At 36.6% G+C, this 18457-nt stretch overlaps 2 protein-coding genes across 6 annotated transcripts in view; one reads left to right on the top strand and one right to left on the bottom strand.

Moving 5' to 3' along the window:
• Window positions 1-135: 135 nt before the first annotated feature.
• On the top strand, window positions 136-12075 carry PSMG2 (proteasome assembly chaperone 2). Of its 3 annotated transcripts, none has more exons than XM_083360745.1 (7): window positions 136-416; window positions 2582-2753; window positions 3494-3552; window positions 4414-4532; window positions 5458-5628; window positions 6933-7053; window positions 8218-9624. In XM_083360745.1, the coding sequence occupies exons 1-7, from the start codon at window positions 357-359 to the stop codon at window positions 8320-8322; spliced, it is 807 nt and encodes a 268-aa protein (XP_083216871.1). In that variant the 5' UTR covers window positions 136-356; the 3' UTR covers window positions 8323-9624. The 3 variants fall into 3 exon arrangements, with proteins under 3 accessions (XP_083216871.1, XP_083216873.1, XP_083216872.1); XM_083360747.1 differs by lacking the exon at window positions 8218-9624 and adding an exon at window positions 11631-12075 and having other exon boundaries at window positions 138-416; XM_083360746.1 differs by having other exon boundaries at window positions 142-416; window positions 8663-9624.
• Window positions 9861-18457, bottom strand: part of PTPN2 (protein tyrosine phosphatase non-receptor type 2) — a 25455-nt gene continuing 16858 nt past the window's right edge. Inside the window, exons 7-10 of one of the 3 annotated variants that reach the window (XM_083360734.1) lie at window positions 17432-17593; window positions 16761-16942; window positions 13234-13335; window positions 9861-10197 (exon numbers count right to left, since the gene is read on the bottom strand). In XM_083360734.1, coding sequence (XP_083216860.1) covers window positions 10176-10197; window positions 13234-13335; window positions 16761-16942; window positions 17432-17593 — 468 coding nt within the window. In that variant the 3' untranslated portion in view covers window positions 9861-10175. Of the gene's footprint in view, window positions 10198-12248; window positions 13336-13364; window positions 14038-16760; window positions 16943-17431; window positions 17594-18457 lie in introns of those variants that run through there. The other 2 variants (XM_083360733.1, XM_083360735.1) reach the window with 2 other exon arrangements.

Raw genomic sequence — 18457 nt, 5'->3', positions numbered from 1 at the left:
CAGCCATCTTGCCAAAGTGCGTCGGCTAAAGTCTGTCCTAGACGGTCGCCTGAGAAAAGCCGCGCCCCTTTCTTTTTCTCACCGTCCGTCCCCGCCCCTCCGCCTCCTAATTTCAGTCTGGCAAAGCAACTCGGCCAAAGCGATGTTTCGAAGTTGTCCTTTCGCCTGCGCCAACCCTTTTTCGATAAAGCTGTTGCTACAAAGGAGAAAGGCTGACAGGCACCGACCGAACACCTATTTCTGCCAAGGACGGTAGAAGGACCCTAGGACGTAGAAACCGGCACGCTTTTCTCCCTGGTTTGGATCGCTGCGAGGTGTTATTTCCTGGCTGTTTTGGGGGGGTGATCCTTGCCGGGATGTTCGTTTCCTGTGATGACTGTGCGTGCTCCGATTTCAAAGGCTTCACACTCCTTATGGTAAAGGAAGCATTCACTTTCTTGAGTTTTGTAGCCGAGTATCTGTTCGGTCGTTGTCGGGCAATCAGAGAGCGGCACACAAAAACGAGAGTGGCCCGTTGTTGAACTCTGACCTCTGCAAGGGTCCGCTTGATGAGCGTTTTAGAGGCAGGGGTGGGGAACTATGGCCCTTTTTATGATTTGTGGACTTCAACTCCCAGAGCTCCTGAGCCACTCATGCTGGCTCAGGAATTCTGGGAGTTGAAGTCCACAAGTCATAAAGGGGCTACATAGTTCCCCACCTCCGTTTTTAGAGAGATGTCGAAATCCTTGGGGCACGCTTCGAATTCATGGTTCTCTTTTCTCCGCGTCTTTTTCTTTTCTGTTCATTGTGATCAAAAAGACTTATGATCGTGCCAGTTTTATAAAATATCATCTGAAAACAATTCTACTTTAACCGAGTTTTCTTTAAAAGGGAGTAGAAGCATTCTTTCAAATAAGCAGAGAGATTTAGGACAATCTAGTTGTTGTGTACTGGGTGCGATGCACAGGAATGAAGACGAAGGAGAGCAGCAAAGAGCATGGTTTATTTCTTGCAGGATCTGAACTGGAGAACTGGGCTGCAGATGCAGCAATTTATAGCCTGGCCCCTAGGTGGCAGCCAATAGGTTTAAAACAACCTATTGCCGCCTAGGGGCAGCCAATAGAAGCACTGGAGACGGGGTGTCTGAGGCCCTGGGAGCCTTAGCTAGCTCCAGCTTACCACTGGTGTTATACTCAAGCCCAATAGGTTACACTAGTCATTGGATTTTTGCAGCCCAGATGTACTACAGCCAAGATTTTTGTAGCCCATAAGTAGCCCTCAATTTACGACCAATCACTTAGTGACCATTTGAAGTTATGACAGATCCACAAAAAGGTACTTACAATCTGGATTTGAAGTTCCAATGGCTAGGCCCTTTCTGAAGTCGTGATTACCTTTTAGGAGCTTTTATGGCTGTTTGCAGCATCTTGCAACCACATGACTGCAATTTATGGGGTTTTTTGCCCAAAACCAGTGTTTAGTTCTGGTTCCACCAAAACACAAGTGGGTCATATACATGCCTTGATTTAGGAGTCATGACATACAATGAAAATTTCAGAGTCCATTATAGTTGTAAGTGGAGGTCTATTTGTAGTGGTACCTGAAGCTTCTGGTCTGAAGGAAACCAAATGTACTAATAGATTATTCATATATTTTTTTAATCCCATTTATATCCCGCCCTTCTCCGAAGATTCAGGGCGGCTTACAATCTAAAGCACAAATCAATGTGCTTAGCAATAGCCTTCATTCTATGTACATGCCTGCTTATTAGGGCTTTCGGCCCCCCCAAGCGACATTATTACAAAGTCAGCTTATTGCGCCCAACAGTCTGGGTCCTCATTTTACCTACCTCGAAAGGATGGAAGGCTGAGTCAACCTTGAGCCTGGTGGGACTTGAACCTGCACTAATTGCAGGCAGCTGGTGTTACTTAAGGAGGCATTAGCCCACTGCTCCACCATATGGTCCAGCAGTGTTCTTGTGTTAGGATTTTTTTATCAATTAACAATTGTAATGTGTTTAAAACCCATTGTGTTATTAAGACATTCTGAAATTGCCTGAAACTTATTGATGTATAAAATTTCAATAATTTCTTGCTCAGTGGTACTCTTAAAATCCCCCTTTCCCCAAACAGTCACTTTAAGGTCTGCCATGAGGGTCCCAGGTTGGAATTTGGTAATTTCTCTTGTTTTGACATTATTTCTGTATGGTAATTATGTACATTTTGGCAGATTTATATATAATCCATTTTTAAGTAATCACATTTTGTGTCACACCCCATATAAAGATCAACAGAAGTACAATATAAGGACATGTAATTTTCCAGTTCAAAAGTACTATTCAATTACTCATAATGTAATTCAGCTTTGTTTTAACGCAGTAGGTAAATACAAAAGTATATAATCAATATGTTTGCAACTGATTAAGACATCAAGTGAATATATAAATGCAAAATTTCTTTGAAATTAATTTACAACAATATTGTAATTTAATCTTACGGTTTTACCATACAAAATAGATACATACCTAATTTGATATTTCTTTCCAGCAAATTAGAAATATAATTAGTATTTGAGATGATATTTGCCTTTTCTCTAATTTCAGCCAGCTGTATCAGTGGGCAATGTAGGCCAGCTGGCTATAGATTTAGTCATTTCTACACTTCATATGCCCAGAGTTGGTTACTTTTATACTGATTGCCTTGTGCCAATGGTTGGAAATAATCCATATGCAACAACTGAAGAGGATGCAACCAAACTATGCATAAATGCTGAAGGTAGGTAGTGTAAATATAGTCTTGCCATCCACTAAATTGGGTATAGATTAGGCACTTCAGATTTGTGATAGGATTTAAAAATGTGTTTGCAGAGCAGTTGGATCCCCCAAAAGCTACTTAGAAGTTGGTTTTGAAGTTCTGATATTGCCTATCCCCTGTGTCATATGATCGCATTTTGGGCACTCTGTAGCTGGTCCACATTTATGACCATTTGCTGCACCCTGCACTCATATGCCTGCTATTTATGATGGTTTTGCCAGAAACCAGTGTTTACTTCAGTTTCCTGCAAAAAAATGGCCCGTTGAGAACAATGGGTTTGCTTAGCACTTTACAATTGTTGCAAAAAAAGCAGATGATGACCCACTTCGTGACCATCATGACTTACATCCATAATTGTTGATCAATTACAGTCATAACTCGAGGACTACCTTATATTTTCGTTACAGATGAAACCCTAATCAGTTAGTTCCCAAAATGATTGATACCAACGATCCTGAATTTTAAAATCATTATGAGATTTCAGAAATATTGAAATATTGGAAAGTGTAAATGATGGGTGTTTATAAAACATTTTCTCTTTTTTTTAAAGGATGCTCTCGTAAATCTTTTGTGTTACATTTTTGTCAAAATGCAACAGAGGCATGATTGCAGAGCCCTTCTTAAATTTTCTGTCATAACTGTAATATGATTAGTTAAAGTTAATGTTAGTGCTGACATGTTGCTTATGCTATTTTTTTCAGTGTATGCAGCAACATCAAAAGAATTGGTGGTTCTGCAGATCAGATCACCATTCATAAAGGTATGCCCATGTGGGATTGTGGAAGGTTGTCATGTAAGATGGCATGTGTATGGCATAAGCATAAAGACACAGAAAGACAAAGAAGCAGACAAACCAAATTCGCTTGAACACCTTGAAGAGAAAGGAGATAGAAACAGAAACCAGACTGTTGTCTTTTTTTATAAGAAGGGATGTAGTATATGGGCACAATAAATGCCATTGTTTATAGTACATAATGTTAGTTTTTCTAATTACAGCAGATTAGAGTCCCAACAGTAGAGAATAATGTAGAAATGCTGGGATAGTCAAAATAAAGTAATCCCATAGTGTTATCAGAACTAACATTCTACTTGTACAGGTCACTGTATGATTTACATTGGTTTCTTTATTATTCCTGTGCAACTGTTGTGGGAGCGTATCACTTATAACTTTACTTAGTCTGGGGATTTTTTGCATTCATTTGACTGGGAATCAAGCGATTACTGTCCTTTCTGCACACTGATAAAAGACACTTTGTGCATCCAAATGCTGATTTCTTATTTAATTGGACATTTCCCCCACAATAGAGACATGAATTAAGCTTCATGTCAATGTTGAATAATCATGATTATCCTACAAATAATTGTGTCAAAGATTTTGGTAATGCAGCTTTATGAAAAGCATCAACATTGTTTACTTAATGGTTTTAACTCTTTAAATTATTTTGATAAGAGTGAAAAATAACTGAAAAATGAAAAATCATTTTTATTTTTCATTGGCAATAACTAACAAAAATATTTGCATAGCTATACAAATTCCAGAGTGTTAAAATTATAGATGAATTGGCAAGATTCAAAAATGCAAAATTCTAACTTCTTGCTTTGCCTCCTTGTATAATAAAAGAATAAATACAGGTTGTTTTGTCAAATATTGCTCTCGTGGGTGAAAAATTGTGGATTTTCCAAAATTGTACTCTTGTCAAGCAGTTATGCTTATCAGCGCAATGACCAACAGCTTCATGGGTAAGTCTTACAATTGATATAATTGTATGCATAAGGCCAATTGAGCATTATACCAAGAGACATGTACTTACCTAATAGAAGTTTCCTTCCTCATCTTTTTCTGGCAGCTCTCCTTATTCCAGAATATAAGAAAGAAATAGAACTATGCCAGTAAAGTGTATTCTGCTAGCTGAAAAGTATCATTTAATATATTCCAAATCTGCACAGTTTTAGTTTGCAATTACTTTTCTGGACGGATATTTTCCAAACGGATGAATTACCAGGAAAAAAGAAAGTTCTGATTTTGTTCAGTTCATATCTCTATAAACTGGGTAGTTTTTATACATGTATAATATATATTTTAAAAATTTTTGGTTGTGTCTACAGTGCCCAGTTTATTAATTAGGATCTTCCAATACTTAAGATTCAAAAGCAAAACAGTACTTTGGAGTATATGTGTGTGCTCTAGGTCATACCTGCCTGCATCTGTTTGAAGTATCTATGTGTTTTCATGAGATTAAATAGCTATCCTTTGCAGCTGCAGTATGATCTGAGGAAAAACATGTTTAGTTTATGGAGTTGTTAGTTGTTAGTTATATGTTAGTTGTTATGCAAGCTCAGGACAGTCTCTGCGCACCCTAATGAAATGGATGAGAGTCATTAAGGGCCATAAAGTGGAAGCACTCTGAATAAACATTTTTCTTGTCCAAGAATTATTGCTTTGAATAAGAGAGAGAATGTACAAGGCACTCTGTGGCAACAGGTGCATTTTTCTAGTTTTCAGCTGAAACCACTTTTGGACAGGGTAACTTAGTCACAGTGATCCATTAGCAATCTCAAGAACTTTATTGCAATATGCTATTTCAGTTAGATTTTAACTGGTTCTTTTGAAAGGTCTCAGTTCTGATTTTTGCAGCTAAACTTAAATTTTATGGTTTGTTGACAGCACTGCATTGCGATACTTGATTTCATCTGCCGTTGACAAAACAGTGGGAAATATTTTGGAGAGACTGAACGGCAGGGAATTGGAGCAAATATCAGCATTTCCTGGAGTAAATGATGACAAAATATTCTATATTCCAGGAGGTGGTATTACAAAACTATTATACACAGAGAGGTTGGTGTGATAGTAAAGTTTTAATATTGAAAAGTAACATCATATTAGAAATTTCTTTTTTTAATATGAAGTGGTCAATGGAACATTGCTTGGATCCAAAAAAATCATAAAATTACGTTTAAATGACCAATCATGCATTAGAGTGTTATTTTTCAATAATATTTTTTCCCATTCATTGGTGTCCAATTCTTGGAGACTGCCTGGAAAACTTCCTGCAGTTTTCTTGGCAAGGTTTTTCAGAAGTGATTTGCTGTTGCCTCCTTCCTAGGGCTGAGATAATGTGATAGGAACAAAGTCACACAGCTGGCTTTGCGCCCAAGGCAGGATTAGAATACGTAGCATTCGTGATGCTTTTAAGTAGTAAACCAAACTGGCTCTCATTTCTGCAATAAGTCTTCTAATTGCATACAATTGCTTTCTGAAACGCAGGAAAATTTCTGACCCAATTAATGAAATGGAAGTAACATAGCAAGTGGGATTTGAATTTGCCCCGGTCCCTGCTAAACTTTTAGCTATAATTAAAATGATTCTTTAGATTTTAGTTTTAGATTCAAAAGTAAATGTTTCTGGTATGTTCCTAATCTGTTAGTTTTCTTTAAAATGCCTGTTTTGTACACAATAGCAGTTGGTTTCTTTTCGATTTTGATAAAAGTTACTTCTAAGAAAATTACTATGAGTTAGATCTTTGATATAAAGCCTCTGTTGAAACTTCACAAAATGGGCATTTTTAAGACATGTTCAATTTTTGACTGGTTAAAAAGAAATAACACTTTTCTCAGGCTTCATGCAAAACATGAATGATAATACTTCCCTTTCTTCTTTACAACAGTTGTATCTTAGTGCTAAATCAGAAGTGTAGGAAACAATAGGATAAAATATAAGCATGTTCTTATAATTAATGTCACCAATTAACTGTTAATGTGAACTAATATGTGAAGAGATGTTTCTCAATCCTTTAAACTTACTGAAACAGTATGTATGTGTGTGACAATATCAGTTAGAAAACAGGAAAATTCATTAATACTTTGTTGAATTATCACATAATTTTCTGAAAGAGAGGCTTGCTTTGCTTTGTTAATGTAACTACTTGTATGTAAAACTTACACAATGTGTGACAATCCAGCTGGTTCTAAGAAAACAAAGATAGATTAATTTAACAGTCTTCTTTTCTTTTGGGATAAAATCATTCTTTAAATATATAATGTATCCTGTTCCTGTTGTACAGTATTCACAATTCACAGCATAATTTACACCTGAGATGAAGAGAGTTTGTTTCACACTCCTTCATTTTATCTTTATTCCAGTTGTTCAAAAGGAATTCCACTGGTAGTTTTGCTGAAATTCTGCTCTGAAGGAGATAATATTCCTGATGCTTTTGCTCTTGCCGATTACCTTAATGAAGCTTTACTACTAATTTCACCTCAGGTAAGTATGTGTTCCATTACTTTGATTTCGGGAGTTAAGGAAGATTCTTCAGAAAATTGCATACAATTGATTATGGAGCCAGAATTTAGTTGAAAATATACTTATTTGTCTTTTAAAACAGTGATTTTGTGACCTTTGGTGGTTCATTGAAATAAAAATATATATACATCACTATTTAAATAAATATATACAATACTATTTAAATTTAGAGGGACGCGGTGGCTCAGTGGGTTAGGACGCTGAGCTTGTCGATCAGAAGGTCGGCAGTTTGGCGGGTCGAATCCCGAGTGCCGCGTAGCAGAGTGAGCGCCTGTTACTCGTCCCAGCTTCTGCCAACCTAGCAGTTCGAAAGCACATAAAAATGCAAGTAGAAAAATAGGGACCACTCCGGTGGGAAGGTAACAGCGTTCCGTGCGCCTTTGGCGTCCAGTCATGCCGGCCACATGACCACGGAGACGTCCTCGGACAAGCGCTGGCTCTTCGGCTTTGAAACGGAGATGAGCACCGGCCTCTAGAGTCGGAAACGACTAGCACGCATGTGCAGGGGAACCTTTACCTTTACTATTTAAATTTAAATTAATTCAAATTATAATGGTATCCCAATAGTAACTAACATTTCAATGGTTCTATGTAAATTAATTAGTTAAAATAACTCTAGGAAAGCTTTATTTTAACCTATGTTTGGGAAACCATCAAGATTCAGCAAGCTGAACTTCCTATAGAAAGCTATTCCATAAAATGAATATTGAAGTAGAAAAGTGCTTCCCTCCCAGTTTTACAGTGATAAAGGATTTTCTTAGGTTTTCTGTGGTTCCTGTGGATGGGTCAATTTTGAATGAAGGATGGAATTATGAAGGTTTATAGTATAGTATAGAATAAACTGCAACTGCAGATAAAGAGAGATCTTAGTAGAAAAGCTCAAAACTACCATTATATCATAATGATCTCAAATTTTGCAAGATTCTTCAGAATAATTAATTCAAAAACTATTTGGTGATAATAGATTACAGATAGTCCTCACGTAATGGCTAATTTGGGACTGATAGCTCTGACCCTAAGTGAAGCATCACTAAGTAGGAAATCACATTAACAAAGCTGTATTTTCTGCCTGGAAAGAGATAAGACAACTTGGTTTCATATCTTTGACATTTGCTTGCCTCCTAGCCAATTTCACGACTGGGGGAACACCTGAAGGTAGTTATTTTTTTCAACAGTTTTAAGTTTGAACAGTTGCTGAACAAATGGTCAGAAAATGAGGACTATCTGTAGTCAATACCTTTTGATTCATTAGGCCACTCTAAGAGTTACCAAATGCTAGGTTTTAAATACGTCAGGCCAAAACCAAAAATGACACTTAGCAGTTTTTCCAAGGCAATTTCTTTATTGTTTCACAGCTATAAATCTGCCAGATGGAAGATTCTATCTGTAATCTACAATATACTCTGCAAACTATTAGGCAGGTCTTGTGCCCACTCTCTTTTTCTCACGCTTTATGGGCTGAGTTGCCTCAGTCCCCTGGAATCCACCCTCTCCCTCTTGGGGATCCATCTCCTTTATAGGTTAATGGAATTATACTTCTGGAAATAATTTGCTTTTTTTTAATCAATAGAATAGCACTTCTCAAGCAAAATCTTCAAGATGGAAAATACCAAGTTCCTGGAAACTACTTTTTGGTAGCGGGCTCCCATCTTCATTGTTTTAAATCATACATTGTTTTTTCTATAGTCCATTTGCATCTGCAGGCCTGTGTAATTTTGAATGAAAATTATCACTTTTCATGGATATTTTAATTTACTCTGGAGCAAACCTATATCAAAACTGGATAAAGTTGAACATAAAATAAATCCTTGGCATACTTTTGGTTCAAATATCAAAATGTTCCATGCTTCTTTTCATTATACGTATCTAATTTCTTCTTAAGAGTAAATAAAGGAAAACTGAGCTGTTCCAACATGTATATCGCTGCCATTTTTGTCACATTTAGATGCATGTAACATTTGGACAAGAGGCATTATGGGTTATGTGGTGATCTTCTAAATGTATTCAGAAAACTTTGTACAAAATAATGAAGATTTTAGAAAATTATGGGTATTATGTTTGACTTAAGTCCAAGCTCAGTCTTGTTAAAACAAAAATTTGAGGCATATAAAGGTCTGGGTTCATGTTACAGGTTGAGGGTTGGTTCCACTGTAAAATGGGAACATGTGGTTTAGAGTTTTAAAGGGTTGCTTTTTAAATTTCTTTTTAGCTTTAACACTTGAAACTTAAGTACCCAAAATTGCTGGTCTTACATAAAGCAGCTGTAAGTACTTAAAAGGACAGCAATGTTTTCAAATGAGTTATGTTAGTATTTGGTAAATGTATTTCTAAGCTGGTTAAAATAATTCTGTCACTAAAGAAGAAACTGATATTGGGAGTGTCCTGGATGCAAAAAAAAACTTTGTCTTGTGCCTGGTTTTTTGTTAAATTTCTGTTTAAACAAAAACAAATGTATTTCTCTTTATGAGCAATATTTCATTCATGCATACAAGCTCCAGATTTGTTCCAACTTTCACTTATGTGTAAAAATAGTCTAATTCATCAGCACTGTCAGTACTACCATGATAGATTTTGTCATCATTTAAACATCATTCTCTATTTGTAATAAATTTGATAATGTGTTAAATTCTCACTGAAAATAGAGCAAAATAAAACACAATCATGTAGAAATATTGTAGCTGAGAGTAACAATAGATTAAAATAAAATTTCTCAGAGCATTGCCACTAATCTTTCTGGAACTGGATTAAAAAATATACACAACAGCATATAAATTAAAAAAAATATTTAATGCTGCCAAAAATATAAAAAATACAAGAATGGCAGTACAAAGTATTTTGTAAATGTGATCTTACAACTCTATAGTTAATACAAGCATAAAACACGTAAGACAAATTCTCTTTTGCAAAGTCTCTTGCTGGTGATGTACTTCATTCCCTGTTTGTTTACGCTGTAAACAGATATTTATGAGGCCACTTGTGTATTGCTCAGACCTCATTTTTGTTTCCTGAAGAACAGTGAAGTCCTGTTTTGCATGTCAATAGTGTGTTATTATAGCTGAAGAACATTCTCAAGTCTTGGCAAGTTAGGCGTCAGTCACTCTTGGCCTATAAACACACAATGTAAAAAGAGTCAAAAGTTCAGTACAGTCAGGAGTATAATTTTAAGATTTTATAACTGCAATGTAAATATATCAGTTGTTTTAAATCAAAGACGAATTAATTAATGAGTGGATACTGCAGCTTGGATATATACATATGTGTATGGGCATTTTGCTATAAAGTGTCCTTGAACTAAGTTATAAAGTCACCAAAAAATCCATTTTCCTATTGAACTGCTATAAGAAACAGTTCACTTTCTGTTCCCTTTGAAATAAGCCACAAGTGTACTTTTTAAAAAGTAGGCTATGCAGTGGAAGTGTAGCAAATATCTTGGCATTAGCTATCACGTTAAAATGTTTAATAATTGCAATTAATTGAATCAATGTATTCACATGAATGTATATTGATCAAGCGTGTTTTAAAAAAATGTATATTCATGAAAACAATGCAACAATTATTTTTCTGTTAGAATTAAAGTATCCAGCTGCCTTATACTTTGTGCTTATGATTTCTGTGATGTGGATTAATGAACCTGAACAAAAATAGACAATATTATTCACTCTATAAAATGTAGCCAAATGCTTACCAGAGAGGGAGCTAGAACATTAAAGTTGAACAGAAAAATGCAGGGCTATAGTGCAGTAGAAGAATTCTTGTATCTTATCTTTGTAACCCCCAGGTATGAAAGATTTCCAAAATCTTGGAAAGTTGCTGCCAATCACACAGTACACAATGTAAAGCAAGTCTATATTATTTATTGGGGGTAGAAACAGAGCAGAATGCCTCAACTGATTATCTTTGTGTATAGATGTACACCTAAAACAAAGCCTTGAAATTGGTTAATCTGAGAGGGAACATTTACTGTGCTTTCATGTTTCCTATGTAACAGATAAGTATGTGTATATGTATGTAACGACAGTTCTGGATCAATGCATGAAAAAATATTTTTTAACAATTCTACCATACTTATGTTTCAGCATCATCCACAAATTTTACAAATGGCAGCATGAGTCATGCTACAGCTGAGGCCAGGTGTGATGGGAGTGTTCAGTTAAAATACCTTGTTTATTATCTTTCAAAGTATAAACCGTAGGCTAGGAAGGATGAAACAAATGGCAATTTTGTTTTCTAGTATTTCTATTTCTTTTATGCAGTAGAGGGCATGAGGAACTTGGCATTAAATATTTCAGTATTTTCAAAACATGGGATGCTGTTTTTTTTCAAGAGCAGAATTTATAAGAAACATACATGCTAACACTAGACTGAAAATTGTATTATTTAGCCATAAATAAATTATTGTTTATTGAGGACAGGAAGGCCTGGAGGAATGTTGTCCATGGGGTCGCGATGGGTCGGACACGACTTCGCAGCTAACAACAACAAATTATTGTTGGTTAAACCTAGAAGGTATGCTCACTGGCAACATGGGTGTTTTCCAGAAGCTCTACTCATAAGATTTGGAGAAAATTCCCCAGCAACTCTGAAGAGCTTGCAGGATACGAGAGCAAAAGATCCAGTTGCCCCAGACATATCAACCTAACACATGTTGTGGCCCAGAATTTTGTATTTTCATATGGATCATGATGATCCATCCACTTTACAAAGTGATGTTTTGGAACATTTAAACATAGGTAAAACTATTTCTATCAGGTCAGGTCAGTTTAATTATTTTAAGTAAGAGAATCTGAGATGGGGCTTATAAGATACTTGGATAAATAGGGGTGTGATAAATGGTATGGATACCAAAAGCTATGATAATACTGTGTAGGATATGTGTGAAACACAATTGGTTACTCTTGTTCAAATGTTGTGATAAAACGGAGAGGATTATTCTTATATATAGCTTGTGCTGCAGCCCAGTGCCAGCAGCTTCAGAAATTTTAATTTGCACCCTCTTTCCCTGGTTAAATCTACATTATGGCTATTTGCTTCCATTTGTAATGCTTCTGATATGCCCTATAATTTTATTTTCTAAAATTACTATCAAATTGGTAATGTGTTGCCTATTCCAATTATAGACAAAGAAGCTATAGAAGAATATGACTCAAATCCAGTAAGACCCACAAAAATGTTTCACATTTAATGGAATGTTTAAGCTTTAAATACAAGCTATGGCTTCCAACAGTAGCTGCAGTCTTAACAAAGCATTTCTTCCAAAGAGGCAGCTTGAGACACAGATCTAACCTCCCAGTAGCCTTATAAAATTAAATATTTTCAAATAAAATATCTAAGCATAAATACATATATGCATCATCTTACAAGTAAAAATTGAGGAATAATTATTTGCTAACATTTAATTTCTGAAACAACAATTTATTAATCATTGCACTGGGAATGGTCCAGAAAGTGAATTTCCAAGTCAATCTTGAAAAGTTCGTGGTAGATGCACCAATCACTCATTTCCATTGGATAAATTCATACAAATGTAGCTTTTAAAAATACAATTATTTACAAAATGATTATATAGTTATCAAATTTGCTTTACGTCTGCATAGTATAAATGGTTCGTGGTACATTAAGAGAGAAATGTAACTTTTTGCATTCAGAATAACACCACACGGTTTATTGCTTCTATCATGTATGCATGTCATCCTTCTGGTGACTTGGCCATTCAGGCTATTGAACTATCAATTTAGATACCATATATATAGTTGCTGAAAATGCACATTAATTTATCTAACAAGTGTATAATTTTAATCCAAGTGGCAATTTGGTTTCAGAAGTACCAGTATTGAAAAATCCTGAGACCAATTTATGATCATGTTAATCACTGGATGACAAGAATTCAATGGTGCAAGTTAAATTGCCCCTGGTAAAGTAAAAATACATTTGTTCTGTCAGATGTGGCAGCAATCTTGGATCCTTTTATATTCACTTTAAATCCCACTAAATCATGGGGTATAGGATTCATAGTAGACGCAAGACTGCTCACTTACTTACATGAGCATGTACCGGGAATACAATTTCCAGGAAGAATAAGCTATAACAAATACGACTGAACCAAATCCAATCTTAATAACAATAGGCTTCCAATATAACCACCTTTTTCTTTTTCTTTCAGATTCACTCAGCCTATGTTTCATCTGTTGCACCATCTGTGCTGTGTTAGCTTTTTTGTCTTCTCTCAGCCTTTTCCGTAAAGCCCTTAAAAAAAAAAAACTTTAGTCAGCTCTATTTTGAGTTATTCCATGCATCCTTTAATTACCAAGATGTATTGTTATTACATGAAAAGCAATAGTGAGATAAACATTCTAATACTTGGTTTTAACAAATTAAATTGAAGGATGCCATTTTAATACTTTATCATTTGATAAAGTAGACCACAACCTACTACTTGATAAAATAGAAAAAATGTGGATTAGACAGCATCACCAGCAGATGGATTCGTAGCTGGCTGACCAGCCATACTTGGCTTCTGGTCCTCAATGGAGCTGCATCTACATGGAGGGAAGTGTATAGAAGGGTGCCCCAGGGCTCTGTTCTGGGCCCAGTGCTCTTCAACATCTTCATCAATGATCTGGATGAGTGGATAGATGGGGAACTCATCAAATTTGCAGATGACACGAAGCTGGCAGGAATAGCTGACACTCCAGAAGATAGGCTTAAGATACAGAAGGATCTTGACAGATTTGAACATAGGGCACTATCTAACAAAATGAAATTCAATGGTGAAAAAAGTAAGGTTCTACACTTAGGTAAGAAAAACCAAATGCACAGGTACAGTATAGGGGGTACCTTGCTCAATAGTAGTAACTGTGAGAGGGATCTCGGAGTCTTAGTGGACAATCACTTAAATATAAGCCAACAGTGTGCTGCAGCTGCCAAAAAAGCCAACACGGTGCTAGACTGCATTAACAAAGATAGAATCAAGATCACATAAAGTGTTAATACCACTTTACAATGCTCGGTAAGGACACACTTGAAATACTGCATCCAGTTTTGGTCACCACGATGTAAAAAAGATGATGAGACTCTAGAAAGAGTACTGTCAAAATCCATTTATATTTCATTTCTAACTCACTGTGCAAACCCAAATCTCACCCCCCCCCCATGGATTCTGCCATTTCCAAGGAGGAAAGGGAATAAACATGGGAGTTTATTGCCTCCATTTCCTCTCCTTAGATACTTATCTAGCCTGCCTGTTGGCCATCACAATAAGATTGATGAAAGGCATTCTCTCTCTCTCTCTCTGATCTTACGAGCAACTAAGAAAGGGGGTGGGGGAATTCTGGTTTGTGTCTCCGAATGGAATGTGAAGGGGGGGAGTAACTGTGCTGCGAATGGACTGATGGTTCTCCCTTTCCCACGAGGGGCTTGCCACCTGAAACCTGACTGATCTGGAACTGACCAAATGAGCTGAGGGGTGGGGTTTTGCTCGGGGACACTTTAAAAATATTGATCTGTGAGAAGATTTTTCAGATCCTGCCTATCATACCTTCTATCATCCATGTCTTAGTAAAAAGTTCCTGCTTGGACAATCCTGCTTCCAAGAGTCTTTCTTTCTTAAGATGTGGATTGGAGTGGGTTCTGACAAGTACAGAGAAGAGCAACGAAGATGATTAGGGGACTGGAGGCTAAAACAAAGAACGGTTGCTGGAATTGGGTATGTGCAGTTTAATGAAGAGAAGGACTAGGGGTGACATGATAGCAGTGTTCCAATATCTCAGGGGCTGCCACAAAGAAGAGGGAGTCAAGCTATTCTCCAAAGCTCCTGAAGGCAGGACAAGAAGCAATGGACGGAAACTAACCAAAGAGAGAAGCAACCTAGAACTAAGGAGAAATTTCCTGACAGAACAATTAATCAGTGGAACAACCTGCCTCCAGAAGCTGTGAATCTCCAACACTGGAAGTTTTTAAGAGGAGACTGGACAACCATTTGTCTGAAATGGTATAGGATTTCCTACCTGAGCAGGGGGTTGGACTAGAAGACCTCAAAGGTCCCTTCCAATTCTATTATTGATCATCACACAGTCAGCCAGATGTTCAGACTGGATTTGGCATTTTTGTCTACCTATCGAGTCCTTACCAAGGACCTGGGATAGGCAGATGTGGATGTTTGATGATATTACAGATATCGTCGCAGGATGAAAGCAGTTCCTAGTAAGGCCACCTTTTGCAATTGACTAATGGCGAATTTGTCAATGCCAATGATGTTAAGTGATGCTCCAGTTGTTTTGGGATTGCACCCAAGGCGCCTATTACTATTGGTACTACCCTTGCTTGCCTTTGCCACAGTCTTTCTATGTCTTTGTATTTTGTTATCTTCTCCAGTTCTTTCTCGTCTATTCTGCTGTCTCCAGGCACTGCCACGTCCACTGTCCAGACTTTTTTCTTTCTTATTGACAATTGTTACGTCTGGGGTGTTATGTTGCAGGTGCTTGTCTGTTTGAATTCTGAGCAGTTTAACTTTATCATTTTCTATGACTTTCTTTATTTTATGATCCCACCAGTTCTTTCTTACAGGCAAATGATATTTCTTGCAGATCTTCCAATGCACCATTGTTGCTTCTTTGTCATGCCGCTGCTTGTAGTCAGTCTGTGCAATCTTCTTGCAGCAGCTTACCAGGTGATCCACTGTTTCTTCAGCTTCTTTGCATAGGCAGCACTAACTGTCTGTTGCTGTCTTCCAATTCTATTATTATTATTATTATTATTATTATTATTATTATTATTATTATTATTATATTATTATTATTATTATTACTATTATTTCCATTACTATTATTACTGCTGGCAAGCTCCATTATGGACACAGGTGATAACTATTGAGATATCTTTGGCTTAACAACCCACCCACCCCTGCTCTCTTTGGTGCCATTGTTAAATACGCAGGTCATTAAGTGAGTATGGAGTGCTTCCTGGGTGGGGAAGGCCCTGGGAGATCACCCATCCAGCAGGGTCTATGAAGGAGGCAGACTAGCAAAAAAATTTTGCAAGCTGCATTATGGTTGTGGGTCAAGAACTACCTGTAATTAATGTTAATCCATCAATGTATGATACCACTAACCCTCAACTCAGCAATGTTTTTTGAGATGACATCTCTAGTATTTATAAGATCATGTTTAAAAACCAAAACAAAAATGAATAAAAATTTCTTCTGCTAACAGAACTTGTCAGTGGATGTGTATTATTCTCTCACATCCTGTTCCATATCCTGTAAGTACGTTCAGATGTCTCAAGATAAATTATCCACAGCAGAATTTCTACTGGCAGGGAACTTTTGTTTCCTTCAGTGGCAAATAGATTCTCATACAAAGGGCATTTCCATACCGCTTTTCAATGCTCGGTGCTACTCATGAAAATAAGAAAATGTAATTGTTTCAAAATTGTTGGGACTATGAAATACAGAATTATTAGCTGTCAGGTATCCCAGGGGCCTGAGAAGGAAAAATACTACCACTCTGTAATACAGCTAAAAAAAAATCTACAAAATTCCAGGATGAATTATTTTATCAATTTAATTACTTTGCATATGTAAAAAACGACAAAGTCTTGTCATCTGAAACATTAAATAAAATTGGTTTTTGTCCACCAGTCAGTTTTAATGTTATTATAAAGCCATTACTTACTTGTCATCATTTGTTTCTGAATCATTTTGTATGGGAGAGATCAGATCAACATCTCCTGGCTCCTGTTCTTCTAAAACCATGCTATTTCCATTGCATTTTTCTGCAGTAGGCTTAGTTGGGTGAGGAGGCGAACATTCAGAACTTGGTGCTTGCTCTTCTTTTGAGAGTTCCTTCCAGCGATACTGAATAGGGGGAAAAAATGTCTTCACTAGCTGAATCTTAAAAGAACAGTATACAGGTTGTCCTTGCTTAACTACTTTAACTGGGACCTGATTTCTCTTACTGAGTGAGTGGTTGTTAGGGGAAACATTACATGACTGCACCACTTAGTGGTGAAAGTTCTAGTAATTTTGGTGTTTTCATTAGTAGTAGAAAGATAGTTAAGGTCAACTGAGATTGGTGAAATGTAGGGCAGTCAAATGGACAGAGATGAGGAGGAGATAGGCACGGGAGTCAAAGCACACACTGCAGTTGTGATAGTGGCTGAACTACCAGGCATCAGGATTTTGTTTGCCACTGTGTTGTGCTGGCTGTAACTTTGAGAACTGTCAGTAACTATTGGTCCCATTGTAATTTTGAACCGTAACCGAACAAATGTTTATTAAGGTGAAATTTGGTGAAATTTACTATGACCCATCCAGTGTGACTTAAAAAGCAGACAGTGTATTTACCTGCATAGTGGAGTCCCCCATTATATACTTTGCTCCTTCTATTACAGCCATATATGAAAATCTCAGTTGATCAGGAGTCTGAATCAGTCCCATCCGATATTTTCTCATATTTAATAATATTTGCTTGATATCTACATGAAATGGGTCGTTTCTTTTTTCCATCTGGAAATGGAAAAAAACCAACACAAAGTTTTGGTGGCAAATTAACAGACTAGATCTCTTCAATTTTCATTTGATTTCAGTTTTAACCTGTCTCAAGATACATGAGATTTTTAAATTAATAATTTTAATTTATGTGGCTGCCTATTTGTACAGTATCTGGGTAGGTAGCACTAGTTAAACACAACAATTAAAGAATGAAATGGCGATTCAAGGGAAGAGATCACAATGTACAAAATACTTGACTTCAGTGGTGCATACATCTAGCATTCCAGTTCAATGCCCATGAAAGGAAGTGGGTCTTCAAGGCTTTGTCGAAGGCAGACTAGGACTGGCTCAAAGTCACCTAGACTATGAGAGAGGACTAGACCCTCTGAGTCTCCTGATTTCAAAACCAATACTTTAATTACTACATCAAACTGCCTCTTCATTATGATAGTGAAAATGCAAATACCACCTTGCTTTCTTGAAGCTGAGGAGAGTGTTTTATAAATATACAGCTATAAGACTTCTGCTATAAAACACTATTTTCAAATCAGTGAAGAGAATAATGTGTACTTACAGTGTAATTTTCAAGATGATAGGGACTTATAAGATAAAACCAAGACTACTATACCTTTTTTTTTACTTTCCTGCAGAAATATGACTTTTATTTCTGCAACCTCTAGTTTGTTATAGTGGTAAGCAAGCTAGTTTTAGAGATCTTCTGTTTCTTCATTTTCAGGAAAGACATCACTTGTGAAACTGTCCAGCCGTATCTCAACATGGAAATGGTTAGAGCAATCTCAATTTAGGTCACACCTCAAGATGAAAACATAACTTAATTCCATTTCCTTTTTCAAATATTATGCCACACTAGAATAGACT

Source organism: Vipera ursinii (assembly GCF_947247035.1).
Source record: "Vipera ursinii genome assembly, chromosome: 3".
NCBI lineage: Eukaryota > Metazoa > Chordata > Lepidosauria > Squamata > Viperidae > Vipera > Vipera ursinii.
Note: the sequence above shows the minus strand (reverse complement) of the source record. Positions and strands in the feature narration are given on the sequence as shown.

What these genes read in the sequence shown, in the direction of transcription:
- PSMG2 (XM_083360745.1), top strand. Translation starts at nt 357, where the DNA reads ATGTTCGTTTCCTGTGATGACTGTGCGTGCTCCGATTTCAAAGGCTTC. An exon ending in AAGGCTTCACACTCCTTATG is followed by an intron (nt 417 to 2,581) that starts GTAAAGGAAGCA and finishes CTCTAATTTCAG; the next exon opens with CCAGCTGTATCAGTGGGCAA. An exon ending in AAACTATTATACACAGAGAG is followed by an intron (nt 5,629 to 6,932) that starts GTTGGTGTGATA and finishes TCTTTATTCCAG; the next exon opens with TTGTTCAAAAGGAATTCCAC.